At 31.4% G+C, this 17,084-nt stretch overlaps 1 protein-coding gene across 1 annotated transcript; it reads left to right on the top strand.

The window, feature by feature from the left end:
- The first annotated feature begins 516 nt into the window (after positions 1–516).
- On the top strand, positions 517–11,886 carry LOC110036641 (ran-binding protein 1 homolog a-like). The gene is made up of 4 exons (XM_020741135.1): positions 517–684; positions 761–912; positions 1,021–1,146; positions 11,337–11,886. The coding sequence occupies exons 1-4, from the start codon at positions 527–529 to the stop codon at positions 11,543–11,545; spliced, it is 645 nt and encodes a 214-aa protein (XP_020596794.1). The 5' UTR covers positions 517–526; the 3' UTR covers positions 11,546–11,886.
- The last annotated feature ends 5,198 nt before the right edge of the window (positions 11,887–17,084 follow it).

The raw sequence follows: 17,084 nt of genomic DNA, 5'->3' as shown, positions 1-17,084 counted from the left end.
ACTTTAACTTTCATATTTAGAGAGACAATATTCAAATCTTTGATCACATAAAATATAACACTATTATCACATTTTAAAAGTAAAATCCTTTTCATGCATAGATTTAAAGTAGTGGTGAAAACGAGTTGAGTCAAGATTGAGCCAAGCTTGAGCTCACACCCCTAATTAAAAATATCAAAGTCCTATATATATGTAAATATTAAAATTCAAATATAAGATATGTGTAAATACATAAGAATTGTGTGAAATACATAAGAATTGTGTGCTAGGCATGTAATAAATTTAACAAAAAATTGTTTGGGCCTCAGTTAGCCCGCTGTCTCGTCTACGCTGTCTTCAGGGTCGAACAGCGCGGCGGTCCCACTGCTCATGCCATTTCGCTCATCAACACCCCCACCGCCGCCTCCTCTTCTTTATATTCCCTTCCATAATCTAAAAGCCCTAGAAATCCACCTCTTCCTCCATAATCGCGCAGGCTTCTGATCCGTTCTTCCCTCTACCATCCCCAATTCTATCTCTCTTCCAGATGGCGAGCAACGATCCCGAGCGCAGAGAGGAAGAGGAGACCGGTGAGACAGCCGCCGGCGAGGACGAGGACACGGGGGCTCAGATCGCTCCCATCGTTCGGCTCGAGGAGGTCTCCGTAACCACTGGCGAGGAGGATGAGGACATCCTGCTCGACTTGTGAGATTTAGATCTGCTGCCTCCCTTTTTTTTATTTTTTGTGTTCTGTTTTAGATCGATGTTGCTGTGCTTGTAGGAAGGCGAAGCTGTACCGATTTGATAAGGAGGGGAATCAGTGGAAGGAGAGGGGGACGGGGAGCGTGAAGATTCTCAAGCATAAGGAAACTGGCAAGTCCCGTCTTGTGATGCGGCAGGTGAAGACGCTGAAAATCTGCGCCAACCACTTGAGTAAATTTCTTGTATTCTTTTTTGTCATTTCATTTATTTTTTGTTATTCTCTGATGTTTTGTTGATATTGTTTTCCTTTGTCGTTTATTTTTTTTTTTTGCTTGTTAGTTCTTCCTTCTATCAAGTTGCAGGAGCATGCTGGAAATGATAAGTCCTGCGTCTGGCATGCCACAGATTATTCGGATGGAGAGTTGAAGGATGAGACATTCTGTATTCGGTTTGGATCAGTGGATAGTGAGTATCTTTCCTTCTTAATGTTATTTGTGGTTGTCGAGGTAATCAGTTTTATTATTATTTTTTTCTTTTTTCTGTGTTTTAGTTTCCAAGGACTCAGGTTTAGGGCTCTCTATGCAAGCTGTGTTATGCCAATTATATGATTGTTCAAGCTTGGTTTGATATGGTTGAGCTTTTAGCATTGCTCAAGTTTTAAAATTTTTTGCTAGTTTACCTTAGTTATTTCTCAGGATTCCAGAATAAATTGAGCTCAATACAAGTTTCAGTGTTCTATGTTGACAAAGATGAGTTTGAGTTTGTAATCTAATAGTTTGAAAAACTTTTAAATGAATATTAGTTGGCAAAGCTTTGGTAATCTAGCATTAAGATATACTGGAACATTTAACTTACAAGAAAATTTAAGCGGCCACGATTTTGTGATGAAAAACAATAATATTTTATGAGAACATGATGCAGATTATAGGGAATTTTATAGATAAAAAACTAACAACAACATGAGCGCGTATTATAGCCACATATATTAGCATGCCAATCAAGTTTTTTTTTTTTAATGATGTTTAACTCATTAATTTAAAATCTATGAGGTTCTTTGTAAACTTAGTTTTCTCATTAAATATTTTAATGGAGCTTGTTGGATGTGCTAACCTTTTGTTTGGCTCTATAAATTGGGAGTTATTATTCTTTAAGGGATGTTTTCAAAAATCCTATCAGATATATTATTATTTTTATCCTTCGAGGGGCTACTTCTAGCCAACCTGATCTCTTTTTTCTCATCATCTCGAGTCACTAGCATTGTTCAGCCATTGGGAGTTGGTTTAGTTTTTTTGGTATTTTAAAATTATGGTCCAAGTCATTTTGCATTTTTATTGATTTTCTTATAACAAAATGTTTTTATTTATTTGAAATGTGCTTCTTTTGCTTGGGTTTAGACTTATATACTTCATAAAAAATTGTTTTCTTTGGAATCCTAACTTTGATTTCTGCTTTGTGATGTTTATCCGATTGTGTTATTTGTTGGTATTGTTATCTAGAAATTTTACAAGGTGAATCAGCCTGCATTAACTGGGATGTGTTGTACCTATGTTTGATGCTTTTTTTGTCATGATTTGGCTATTTCCTTAGTTACTATTGCTCGATTCATCCTCTATGTTTTTCTGGTGTATGTAGAACATATCAACTAGCTGGTTGTGAGATCTAATCTTCGTTTTAATTTATCAAGCGTTTCTAAGGTTTTTTAATTGCTACTCCATGATCTTGGACCAGGCACGTTTAGGAATTTTTAAGACCTGTTATTTACTCTATATAAGCTGATGGTTTGCTTAATGTTTCATGGGGTGTCTTGTATTTTAGCTTGTTCTCCATTTACATCATTTGCTCTTTCTATCCGTGTTTATGTTTCTTTTTCAGTAGAATTGAGTCTTTAGTATCCTTATGAGTAGATGTGAAATGATCTCCATTGGCACAATAATAGAGAGAAATCTAGGCTTTATGTGTATCTCTAATTTGGTAACTTAAAATTGACAAGGCTTTCACACCACAACAATCCTTTATCTCTTTCTCTTATTCATTATAACCAACACGGCATTGAAAAGAGGTCCAATGGACATGCCAACTAGGTGTAATTAATGAGGTTGTTGATTTGAATTCCTAATCTTGAAACAGTGAACATACATGGTTTATTAATAATATAATTAAACAAAATATAAGGAGAAAATGAAATAATTATATCCAGTTCTCCTTTCTAGCTTGTTAAAAGTCCCTAAAGCATAATATCTCTAAGATTTCAACTCAGAAGAGGTTTGCACCAAAGGTTTTCATCAACCTTTATTCAGTGTTCAAAATCCCTTTGTATAAATAGAGAATCTTGGTTACAATTGGAAGAGGGAAATGCAATTAGGAATGCTACATGAAAACTCGAGTACAATTATGAGGCGGTGTGAATTTGGTATCCAGCTTGTGGACAAGATAACATCATAATTGTTTGACATCTTTTGGTAGTTTTTTTGAGACATTTTTCATGCTTTTTTTTGCCTTGATAGATTTTTTTTAGCAGCATAATAATGTTCATGTGTTCATCTTGATAACTTTTGAATCCTCTTTGGGGTCTTTTACTCGATTTTTAATTCCTCTCAACTTGCCATCAGCTTCTCAATTTAATGATACAAAAGAATAAACCCTCTCTCTAGGAGGTTATTCACATATAAGATTCAGTAGAGATGGGGGGGGCGCGGGCCCCCCCCCCCCCCCTCTCTCTCTCTCTCTCTCTCAAATATGATATTTCGATTTGGCACCACTTGCCTTTGTTTGCCAATGATATAGCTCCTTGGTGCTCTGAAGGGTTATCATTGTGTGTCTCATGATTCTCTTCTTCAGAAGGTGGCTTATTATCAACTAATTATCTTGGCTTAGTAGTATGTCGTCGAGATGTAAGACTTCCTCAATCTTGTCATCCACCATTGAAGGCTTAGTTTGCATCAAATTTCTCATTCACCATTGATTAGATCTCTATATAAGCTAGCTGGCCCATTAATATGTGTTGTACTCGATGTTTTTTTGAATCTTGAATGGACCATATTGATTTGGTTTGATTTTTTGCCCTTTTTCCGCCAGTATATCAATGTCAATGTAGAGAGCCACATCTTTTTTTAAAATCTTCTTCTCTACTCGATGTTGATCATGTCACACTTATAGCATCATTATTATTTGGCAAGTGGCATCTATACCTTGGCTGCAATCTTCTTGATTCTTTCAATTTTTAGGTTCTCCTGACCTCAGTTTATGGGCGTGATCAATGCTTCTTGCTAGAATTGCGAATCTAATTGACTTTAAGGTTGGTATTTCATGCTGGAGCTTAATATATTGAATTTTGCTTCTTCATATTGATTGAGAATTTCATATACATCGATTTTTTATTCCAAATCTTTGAATGATGTGAATTAAATCCTTTTAATCGGTGCATAACAATTCTATTTACAATATCAATTTAACCATTAGTCTGTATGAAATGATTTATCATTGTTTTGAGTTGTATTTATCATAATCCATAGTGAGTTCCAAAAAGAGCTGATGAAGTGGGAGTCCCCATTCAATATAGTTGGGCTCGATAAATCAAAATTCACTTAAATATCATTTAAAAGAGATGCACACTGCTTTTTTCCAATCATGTCTTTTACATTCCATGACTGCTATATATATAAGTTTTCAAGCATCTTCATGACTCCCAAATCCGACCATCTTAGAAATATGTGCTCATCTTGTCCAGTTGATAAAATATTTGCAAACAAAATCTTGATGGCTTAGCCGAGAAATCCTTTGATTATGCATCTTTCCTCTTAGTTGCAATTGCATTAATGTCGACAGTCATCAGAGTCGGTGAAATCATATCTACCCTTTTTTATGCTCTTCCTTTTGGTATTGAATAAGTTGATTTGTTGCTACTATATTATCCATTGTATGTGTTTTGCTTGCTAAAGTGTTGGTTGAATTTGTAAGTATTTAGGCGGTTTCTGGTCCATATCAATATGTATAGAGATGGCTTTTCCTAGTTGAAATTCTAAGTCTAGGTAGAGTAGGGCCTTCTTTCTAAAGTTAGGGGTGTTTATTTGGGTTGACTATCAAATCTGGGTGTAACCTAAAGTTGAACCTATGTGAGCGTACTTGGTACAAACTTGATCAGTTTGTTATGTAGGTCAAAATGTTTGACTCAGTTTTGACTCAAATTGGACCCACCTAATCTAAACTTGACCAGTCGAACCTATTTATTATATGAATCATGCAATTCGTTGAATAAAAACAGCCAATTAGCCCAAATTAGCCTTTTTGAACTAATAATATGTATACTTGATTTGGGTGAACTAAAGTAGTGATTGGATTGTTTTTAGGTCAACATGAGCTTGAGATCAGCTCAAATAATAATTAGGCATATATGCTTGATTTGAACAAGACTCTAATAGTGATTGGTCAACTCAAAATTGAATTTTTGAGTTGGGTAAGACTCTAATAGTGATTGCTCAACTCAATTATTCAAAGATTTTTTTCTGTCCGTAGTGTAGGATAAAAAGATTTAAGTCATCACAAGTCCATAGAGAAAGATAGATATCTAATGTTGAAGTCTAGGAGGAAGTAAATTTGGAACGTTGGACGGTAATAAAGTAACAAAATTTTGATGTCTTGATTTTTTGAAGTTGTTTCAGATAAAATATATTTGGAATTTAAATTTGAATCTTTTTTTATTAAGTTAGTTTTGGAAGAGTAAAGTTGTTTCTAAGTAATGGAGTTGTGAATAATATTTCTTCTTATTTGATGGAGTTATTCTAAGAGAATATAACGTGACTTCTAGTTTAATATTTGTTATTTCTTTGTTTATAAATGGTTATTTTTTTATTGAAAAGTAAATATAACTATTTCAAAAGATTTTCTCTTATCATTTTCTGATTTATTATAACAACAATGCAGAGACAGCTACAAATCCCAATCAACGTAGCAAACCAAGATCATTATATCAAACATTCAATTTGGTATTAGAAAAGTCTAGTGGTTCCAAAAATGTTCTGCACATTCAATTTCATATTATAATTTCGTCAGAGTTCCAGTTCTAGCTTACAGTATTTTTTGTGTGGTTAAACTAAGGATTGGAAAGGATACCCTTGGGGGTTCTTGGGATTTTGTGAACTGCTAATTTGTGTATAAATTATAAAAAATTGAATGGTTTCTTATGATGAAAGAACTGGCCAATTAGGCGTAATCAAATGGTGATGATGAAAAAATATATGGCCACAATGATGGCTTCCGTTAAAGCTCTTCATGCTAAGACAACACTACTAACAACTAATTTGCCATCACTGATACGGACTACAAGAATCATCCAATAGAAGACTACTAAGAAGAACCCATCAGCAAGGAGAGAAGTTGATAAGGAAACGAATATTAGAGATATTATCTTTAAAGCAAAAACAAAGCTAGAGTTGCTTTACTATGATGAAGCATTTAAAGTTGATGTATTATATAATTCACATTTATGATCATCCAGACAGAGTATTTGCTTTTTTGAAGTTGTCATAATTCACTTTATTGTGATGATTTCACAATCCAGAAAAATCTGATATGTTAAATTTTGATGTAGTCAGAGTTTAAGAGATTGTTAAAAGCTCAATTTTATTCATTGAAATAAAGAGTAAAAGTTGATTCGATGGTAGAATTTGAAGTTGGGATAATGTGTAAAATGTTTGAAAATACATAAAAGATTAGATGGCAGGCAATTGCTTTCAAAATTTGCTGAATGAAAAAATGGTATTCATGAAATATGTAGTTGCACTTCATGAAAGCCTTCACGCAGATGTGAAGCTTTTTAAGCTTTTGATTTCGTTGAAGCTACTACAAAATGTAGCCCATGGAAAAGTTCTTGCATGCAATTGTACAAAAAGGAGAAGATTGAAAAAGTCAAGGAACAAGCTTAATGATACCTGGAATTTTTATCCAGTAAAGAGGCCAAAATTGGAAGACAAGAAGGAAAAGATCATCACTACTATAGAAAAATGTGGTTGAGGGCGAGAGTGACAAAGAAACATCTTCTATTAAATCTTTGAAGTTGCATGCACATACTAGTGAGGACATTTGGGAAGAGTTAGTCCACGTAAAGCTTCAAGTGAAATGTATCATTTTCAATGCCATTTTGGATCTATGCAGTGAAGAAAACTGTCTCTATCTTTTGATTTAGAGTTTGGATTTATTAACTGTTGCTTGACATTCAAAACCGTATTCCTTTAGTTGGTTTAGTAGTATTTGTCAAGTGACTCCGTGATGCACTCATTAGTTTGCATTCTATAGAGATTTATTTTATTTATGAGGAAAGTAAAGCATTATTTCATCTTAAGCTTCTGGTGAACTTTACCACTATTATTACCATTTTGGATCCATGTAATGAGAAGTTTCTTATCTTCATAGTTTTGGTTGAGTGATAAGGTGGGTTAATCTTTACTCATCAATCAAAACTCTATTCTTTGAGTTAGTATTAAAGAGTAATGCTTGTTGATTTTTTGATAAACTGTGAGTGTTTTTTGTGGTGGCTGTAGCTTTTTAAAAAGATAGTTGTAAAATTATGGTGAAGGAAATAACTTCTTAGCAAGCTGTGGTGGGGATTATAAATATATTTTTTTTCCAAAAAATCAGACAATGTCTTTCTTACAAGCCAACACACTTTAACAAGTCATGTTTAAAAAATCACTATTCACACAAAAATTTCTTGAAAGTAGCAAGAAAGCGGTTCCCTAAATAGAACTATGGTGATGGTGCGAAACACATCATAGGCAGAAAGCTGTCCCAAACATATTCTTAGTTTTGCTTCTTTTAAAGATTTGCTTTGTATATGATGTAGTTTGTGGCATTGTATCATTTGGATACATGTAATTCTAGGTAGCATTTGCGGGATAAGTTGTTTTATAGTTAAAAATATAATGTCGACATATTAAGGTTATTTCCAATGATTTATATTTATAATAAACGCCTATCATATTTATTGTTATAATATATTTTTATTATTTATGATATTCTCCTTTACTGTAGTTCAATTTTTTTTTCCTCTTGCCTTTATATAGACTTGCTTGTTCTTGTACCGTAATTCATTTATAGTTTTTTTTATGATTTCTAATAAGATGCTATCTTCTAAAGAAAACAGCACATAATTTTTGCCTTATATATATATATATATATATATATACACACAAATCAGTTGATCTATTATTGTATCCACCTTTATAGAAGATGGGAAAGGCCAACAACCTTAAGGTTCTGAGTGAGGTCAAGAGTTTTCTCTTCTTGATTCAGAAATTGTCCGTTAGGGTCAACCATCAGAGCAAAATTAGCAGCTCAAGACTACATAGAAGAAAAGAAAGAGTAATGCTATGGGGCAACAAGAAAAAAATGATAAAGAACTCTCATTTGCAGGAAAAAAAATGAATTTAAGATGGAATGCTCTGACTCAAGAGGATCTTATTTAAATTATTATAGATTATGATGTTGGATAGGAAGATCAAAACATTAGGTGTCCACAAGCAAAGTTGGCTTGTCAAGCAATTCCCTAATGATCAAGATGTATTTGGATTAATAAATGACCAAAATGCGGGTGCTATTTGAAATTTTCAATTTGTTCAGGATAAATTTGAATTTTTATTTTTTTTAATGGAATTAGTTTAGGAAGCAGAAGTTGTCTACATATTGATTAGATTAAGAAAAGTTAATTTTTTCCTTTGCCCCCTTTAAATATATTATCTAGTTGATAGAATGTAATTCCAATTCTCCTAAAAGGATTTCCTTACTCCCACTTTTTGTTAATATGTTATAGCAATTATGTGGGTACTATAGCAACTACAAAAAATATAAGGAACCATAGGCTCCTACAACTTGAAAACTCAAATCTTTCTATTGCAGACCCTAAGCATTATGTTAAATGGGTCTTGCTGGATCACCCTTTTCTAAAAATATCTCAACAATTTCAAAATCTTTTATGCATTCAATTCAAGATCACTGAGTATAAATTCTTAAAATTCTATTAAATGATGTTATATTTGCATTGATTTGTTGTTGTCTTATTATTCAATGGTTGACAATGATGAATTGTTCATCTCATGCTTTATTCTAATTGTATCTATATTCTAATATTCTCACTTATTAAAATATTAAAAAATAATATAACAACATTCTAAGTAATAAGTAATAAATTGTGCAAAGTTAGAAAAAATGCTTTAATACCTACCATCAAATTATGAAATAAGATATGTTATGTAGAAATTAAACTATCAAAGTATGCTAAGATATCAAAATAAAATATTAAACATGAAAGCATAACAATAAAAAATTAATTCAACATACATCTTTCTCTTTTATCAGTATTAAGGACCGATAGGATGGACAATTTAAGTTATAACCAAAGTGATTGTTGTGTTTTTTTTTTTTTTGTTATTGAATGTTTTGCATGTAATGATATGCATTGAATACATTTGGTTAGTATTTTTTGTTATTGGGAAAGGGTTTAGATTAGTGTTTATAAGTGAATTAAGCTACAATTCATCATAAATATTATCCAAAGTTTCTTTTAGATATTTGAATGTTAACAAATTTTATGATTTTTCCATTACAACACTGTTTCATGAAGATTAAGATAAAAAATGAATTTATTTTTTTTAATTTTTCATCAATATTATCCAAGACTGCTTATCCATCTATTTATATCATATTTACGCGGTTTATCTGTTTTTATTTTTTTATATTATATCTTGGCATTATTTATAGTTTAATAAATTTCCTTAGATAAAATATTAGTTTTTTATTATTTTCATTAGTTAATATCATCTGCATGAAGATATCCGTTGAAAATGATCTGCTACTTATGATACTTAATTGGTTTTCTGTTGATTTGATTAAGGTAAGAGGAGTTTGAATCTGGTGTTGCTGTTATTTTACAATTGAATTTTTAAGTCTTACTTTCGGGAGGCTTTAAAAAGTTAAATGCGGTAAAGTTGGCCATTTATAATTGTGCAACTCATTGGAATTAATACTTCTAAATTAAAAAAATTAGGAATTTTTAAAATGAAATTTTTTTTTAATTATTTCTGGACTTTTTTTTTAATGAACAAAAAGCCAATGCTTTGGATTCTTCTCTCCAACACCATGCTAGTCAGTGCTAACAATTTCTTATTCACAAGTCTATGGTAGATGGCGATATTGGGTCCACCAGAGGTGTAGATGTGAAGAGTTGAGCCTGGGCTACTCTCGACTTAAGCTTGACTTTAATTACTTAATGGAGCTTTAGCTTGAGCTTAATTTTATAAGTTTGAGTCTGTTTATGAGCCTGCTCATTTATTAATGAGAAATTGATTTTGATTCAAACAATTGCTCTAATAAAATGAACTCAAGAATGAACACTTAACGAGCACAATAATATGAAATGACATCATATAAATAATAAAATATTACTTTTAAATATTTTTAATAATTCATATTTACACTTTTGAATTATGATATAATATTAGGGCATTTTATATTAATAATTTTTAAACAGCGGACTCACTGGCTAAAGGGTTGAGTAGCAGGCTTGAATTTGTTTCGTTAAGTCTTTAGCTCGTGTGTTACTGAGTCGAGTCTTGGCTATCTGAAGCTTGACTTCTTTGTTCATGAGTTAAGATGAGTTGGAACTGACTCAAGTTTGGTTGTTAGCTCATTAGATCAGAGCAAGTGAATTTAGAAGTCAGAGTTGGCTCAAGCTTGGCTTTTTAGCTCATTGAGCTTAGCTTATGAGCAATTTATTGAGCCAGACTCTAGCTAGCTCGTAAGCCTTCTTAGCTCAGGTACATCCCTAGCGTCTATACTAATAATGGTGGATACTAGAGAGCATCACGTGCTTTGGACTGATGGACTTTCTTATGATGATTCAAGGTTTGCTCCGCATAAAGCAAATTAATCATGCCTAGGTTTGCTCGTTGACTATATAATGCTCAATTCTCTCAAGCTAGGCAGAATTAATGCAATTTGACAATCTGATTTTTTTTATTAATCTAATTAATTTTAGTTCTTTTTCTTATTTCTATTTTAAATTGGACACATTTTTTAGGATTACATTTGGAGAACGAGCTGTTTTATATTCTGTACTTTGGTTTTTTGCCCAACTTTTAGTTCTCTATGTTCATTTTGACTTGGTCTTCAATGATTCACAATTGTTTCTCCATTTTGCCGCATTGGTTCCCTGTTGTTGGTTCGTACATGGGAGTTCAGTATTTTGTGATTTGTGGCGGGCCTTGTTGAACTTCAATTGGATTGTAATTTCACTGTGGTTTGATTTAGCTTTGATTTTTAATTTCCTTGTGCTTGATTTTGTTCATAGTTTTTATTTTTTATTTTTGTTTTGTTTTGTTTTCTTTTGAGGATTGCTTGTAGTGAGTTCTTTGAAGAGTGCCAGATGTTCTTCCTTTGCCCGTCTTTAAGTGGGTCAAGTGCTGTGTTTTGGACTCTGAATTTGTATTTCAAAGTTTCAGAATATATTTTTATTCTATTACGTGTTCTTTATTGTTATGGTTGGTGGTAATCGAGATTATATTAAAGGAAGTCGTCTGACAATGTTGCTTTTGTGTTAATTATTAAAGGTTTGCTGTTTCCCTTTGTTGTCTTATTTCTGTTCGTCTCTGTTCTCATCATCTCAGACTGCAAGTTGTTCATGGAGACTGTCGAAAATCAAGCCGAAGCCTTAGGAAAGAAAGACGAAAAAGATAGCGAAGATGTCACCGATGCCGCTGGCGAACTCGAGAAACTCAGCGTCAGCAAAAACAAAGGTGAGGAGAAGACCAAAGATGAAGCATCTGCCACAGTTGATGTCAAGAAGTCATCGTCCGCCGAAACAGAGGCTGCGTAACCCAAAGCTTCTGCTGATGCTCGAGATTATACAGTTGCAGACTGTCTTGTTTTGTCAAGTCTACATTTGTTCAGCTACCTCTGATTGAGTTCCGGGCTTGTGTCTTGATATGGGAGTGGGATGGATCTGAGTCTCAGTGTCGGTTGGTGAAGTTTGTTACCTATTTGGATTGGTTGTTTTTTTCTTTTTTTGTTTAATTTCCTTAAAATAATTTTATAGATGCTGTGATGTCTGGTCGTGTGAAATGTTTGTAGAAGAGCATAGGAGATGCATTTCTGTTGTGATCGAGGTGGTTTTGAAACTTTTCATATATATGCTTTGCCCGTCATGGTTTTTCATTATTTTTCAGCCAAGTAATCGTGATGATTTGATTGAAGTATGTGCGACTATCTACTGTGTTTTTGTCAGATTAAGATTGTTTGGATTTAAAGTTAATTTGCATTTTAAGGGAGTGTTTGGCTACAAGTGGGATTCAAATTAATTAAGATTTGATAAAATTTGAATTTCTTAGATGTGAATTTTATTTGATTTGAAATAATATTTGGTTCAATTAAAATTAAATTCAATAGGGTTTGGCATGAATATATTTGGAATATTTTTTTTTTCTTAAATTAAATTCATCAATTAATAAGTGGATTTAATAAATGAAATAAGTAAAAATTGAATTTAACATAATGGTGAATTATTAAATTTATTTATGACGTTTGGTGCTTATATGTTAAATTTATATGTGCTTATATGTTAAATTTATATTTAAATCTCATTAAACAATATCCTACCAAAAATGAGTTTGAACATGTTTTATACTTAATTGAGGCGTGGGCAGTGATGTGCTTGCAACGGCTTTGTTTTCTGGACGGTTAACTTGTTTGACTTTGGGAGCTGGGTAATAAGATGCCTTAATCCTGAGAGTCTTAATTTGAGCTAGTACTAACTACTAACCCTGTCAAAATTAGGTTTAAAAAAAAGACATTTGCATATATTACACAAGGCTTGTGTATTTACATATCTAACAACTAAATTTGGCTTGTTTTATTTATCACCTAAAATTTTCATCACATTAAAACTATGATCATTTTAACTTTTAACGCTATCGGATGACTCTCGGCGATAAAAATACTTGAGATTTTCAATTTATATATTGTGTAACTTTTGAAATGATAAAATTATAGTCATAATTCTTAAAGTTAGGGGTGTGCATTCTGTCGGTTCACATGGATTGGTTTGAATCGGAATATAGAAATCAATCAACTGAACAAATATATCTTCATTACAATCAAACCAGTCAAATCAAATTTTATTTTATCAATTCAATATGATATATATATATATATATATATATATATATATATCATATTGAATTGATAAAAATAAGTTATAACTTAAAATCTAAAGAAAAGAACGTGCATCAATGAAAAGCCTAAGAAAATACTCATAGGTAGCTTACATGAAATCATGATTAATAAATACTTAACAATACAATCAAGCTGCACATAATTTTAAGCGTTTCAACATTTGTTTTATTCTATAACTAAACTAATGTTTTTTTGGGAATCGTCAAGGGCTCTCTCTCTAACTTGTTTGCACGTATTTTGATATGCTTCAATGCTTCATCAACAACACGACCATGTTGGTCTTTAGAGGCACAAACTAACAAATATAATTTATTTTCGTAATCATGAAACCACGTACAAAAAATAAATTGATTGTAAAATTACTAATTCATAGTTTTAAAATTATTGGATGGTGAGAGTTTACATTTTTGAATAACATGATACACGCCTAGCCATGATATTAAATAAGAATATTTAGTTAATTAGTTGTATCTTAAAAAATCAGAAATGCAAAGGAAAAAAAACAAAAAAAACAAAAGCTGAATAACATGCTATCAAAATTCAATGGTACAATCATATAAAAGCTCGGGGCTCTTCAAATCACAAACAGAAACTCCATCCAAAGACAAGAAAGCATCGAAAGAGCTTCCCAGAATCAAGTTGCAACATCATGGTTTCTAAGAAATAAACATGGCCAACCGAATTCTAAGAAGAAAACATTAAAAGTAAATATTTTCTTATTAATTATCATAGTACCACTGTATCAGATAAAAAAAATTGAAATTTGAAAGACACAAAGAACAAAATAGAAAGTACAAACCAATGCCTGTAAAGACAACAAATAAAACCATAAGACAGAGAGTATATGTTCTTCATCCAACTTTCCAATTATATTTACTTATCAAATAACATAATGAGAAAAGAGTTATAGAAATCAGAGAGCATATCAAGGAAACCAAATAAAGTAAACAAGAATGAGAATAAAAAAGAAACAAGATGAATGATTAAGCTTTATGGGATAATGAGCATCATCATAACTTGCCTAAAAACCTGTTTGAAAAAACCTGCTCCAAAAAGCTGCATATAAACCAAAAAAGAGTCAACCAATATATTAGTACCTCACCATAATGAAATATGTTCATTAGTGTAACTATTCAACCAACAAATGTAGCCAAAATTGACAACCTCACCAAAATGCATCAGCCAAAACAACACACTATATAAGCATATTTGCGCCTAAACATACCCAAGATTTGGCATAAATAGGGAAAAAAAACTTACTTTATTGTCCTTTTGATAAATATTATAGGTTCTATTTTTAGAAACTTTGGATTCATGTTCCCAACAATAGTTTTGTGGGAAATAAAAACCAAAAACTATAAAGAATGAAGATAGAATTATTAATGAGTTAATTGCTAACATAAAGCTGAAAAATATTTATTGTCTACTTTGCTAGTCGCATGAAAATCTGTTATAATGATTTTAATTCATCATATATCTTAAGCATTCCTTCTACTAAGGTAATATTGCATTATTAAGAGAGCGTTTCTATTGCTTAAGTAATGTAGTGATGCAGATTAGAAATGTTTTTCTGAATGACATTATGTGTAATAATGAAGCCAATCGAAGAAAAATACTATTGTATTTTTGTATAATTGACGGTTGCTTTATATAATAATTAATTGAATGTATTAATGTTAATTATTAGTTGCAACTCTAGTAGAAACTCTTAAAGAAATTTACTATGGTTATTTATGTCATCAAAATTGGAGTGACAAGCTCAATGCAAGGTCTATACATATGCTTAGTTCAACGTAGATTGTTCCAAGATCATTTACCCAATGACATAATATTCATTATTGTCAAAACTTTCAGCATTTACCCATTCATTCATAGATAAACAATACAACCAAAATTGTACATCAATGAACCAAATGCATTAGCAAAAAAAAAACACACTATATAAGCTTATTTGAGCCTAAATAAAGACCCATTATTTATTCTAAATAGAGAACAAAAAGCTTCGACGAGACAATAAAGTTTTCCAGCCTCCCAATTACAACACAAAATGAACACCAACGAACAGAGATAAAAATATTCCCAACAAAATCTTCCAGTTTTCCAAGCACTTGGCACCTCTAAATGCCAACCAACCAATTAAAAAAATATTATTTATCAAATATAAGTTCTGATATAAAAAACACAAATTCAGGCTTCGAGCCTCTCAAATATAAACCCTAAAACAATCAATACTCAACTAAAGTTCTGATTTTGTTGCAATATTTGATAAATCTATAATAGATAATAAAGAAGTAGAGTTAGTATTAATTTCTAAATAAAAAATGATAAAAAAAAACCTCAACAAATATGTTAATTACATCAAATTTATCCATATCAGGAATATTCTCCTCAACATTGACAAACTCACTTGTCCATTTTGCCCTCATCCAATCTTAAGTGCAAACTAGAGCTTGTATAATTTTTGGAGATAATGAACTCCTAAAAGCATCAAGAACAAGACCAATTGTGCTAAATTTAGACTCAGATGCTACTGTAGATATTGTAGTTGTTAGGACATCTTTAGCCATCAATAAGAGAATTGGAAATCTCGGTACATTAAACTTCCACCATGCCAAAATATAAAAACCATTTTGCATAATTCCAAAAATTTTAGCTAAATATTTTTCTTAATCTGTTTTTCTATCAAGATTTTCCCTCCCACAATTATGTCACCTAAACTTTTCAATCATTATTTATTTTCTCCCTCCATTTTTTAAATCTCTATGTTCAACTGCTAGACCTTATTCTCACTGTTGTTCTCATCTCTACCGTGACCAACCTCCTTCATCTTATAGTCATAAAACATATCATAATAAGATGAGCTTATTAATTGTGCTAAGACAAACAGCCACATTAGGACCTTCATACATTTCCATGACTGCAAAATTAATGTATCTTAACTTAAGTTAATGATAAAGAATAACTGCAATATATAATCAAATTCATCTTATCAATAAAACCTTAATTTTTATCAAATTTTTATTTCATCTTATTAGCCATGTTTCTAATTTCAAGGTCTATTTCCACTTCTCATTTCTGAAGCATGAAAGAAACTTTAGCAATTTCATGAAAAAATGTGTTTGATTTGACATACAATGAGCTCGATATACATAAAGTTAGTTCATAGAACTTCTCTAAGAAACATACTAGCCTTTTTGTGTTCTCTCAATCAATGTCACTTTAAAATATGCTATAATGATTTTAATTCATCATATATCTAAAGCATTTCTCATGCCAAAATTTGTTGTACCATTAATTTTTGTATAACTATGATAAAACTTTCCATGATAATTACACTTACTAATCTTCCCTCCATCCTTAGTTCCGAATTTGGTAAAAGGATCCCAAACATTAGATCTTGTCCTTATCAACTTTTTTTTTTCTTTTTTTCGTTAATTAATTTGATATTGGATGCATTAACATCTCCAATAAAATTAACTTGTTTGATAGAGTCAATAGGCACTTGTCGTTGAGAATAATCCAAACCATTTGTACTCTCTCCACAATACAACATTTGACAGAATTATAACAAAAAAGTGAGATTACAGCATTTGCAAAAAGAAATTCAGAATTTCCATCAAATATCTTGTTTACACTCAAGACTTAAAAATGTTAAAAATAAAATGTACCTGCATGTGCATAAAATGAGGGTGTAACTGTATAATATGTACTACATTTTGTAGCAAAGTGGAGCATAAGATATCTACTTGCAAAACTTCATAATGAAAATATTCAGTTTGCACTCATGAACCCTAAAGTGTAAAAACAAAATCACCAAAACTACTACAGTTTATATTGGACAAGCTGACTTCATAATGAAAATATCTTATTTGCACTCAAGAATTGTTTTATTATATATGAATAATATATAAGAAGTCACCAAAGAGATGAAATTAATCACATAACTTCCCAGATTTAGACAAGTCTGCTTGCATAACTGCTTGCATAACTATAATATCAGTTTTCAATAATCAAACGAGGCTGAGCATAATGAATGGAATTGAAGGAAGTTTTCTTAAACTCAAAGCCTTTAATCTTTAAGGTTTCAACAAAAAACACAATAAACGAAGGAAAAAGAAATAGAATTCCAATACATAGAAAAAGAAACCCATAACTATATTTAATATGATTTTTATCACCATAAG

The sequence above is a fragment of the Phalaenopsis equestris genome, unplaced genomic scaffold (genome assembly GCF_001263595.1).
Source record: "Phalaenopsis equestris unplaced genomic scaffold, ASM126359v1 Scaffold209375, whole genome shotgun sequence".
Classification (NCBI taxonomy): domain Eukaryota; kingdom Viridiplantae; phylum Streptophyta; class Magnoliopsida; order Asparagales; family Orchidaceae; genus Phalaenopsis; species Phalaenopsis equestris.
The sequence above is the reverse complement of the archived record's forward strand: the minus strand, read 5'-3'. Positions and strand labels throughout refer to the sequence as shown.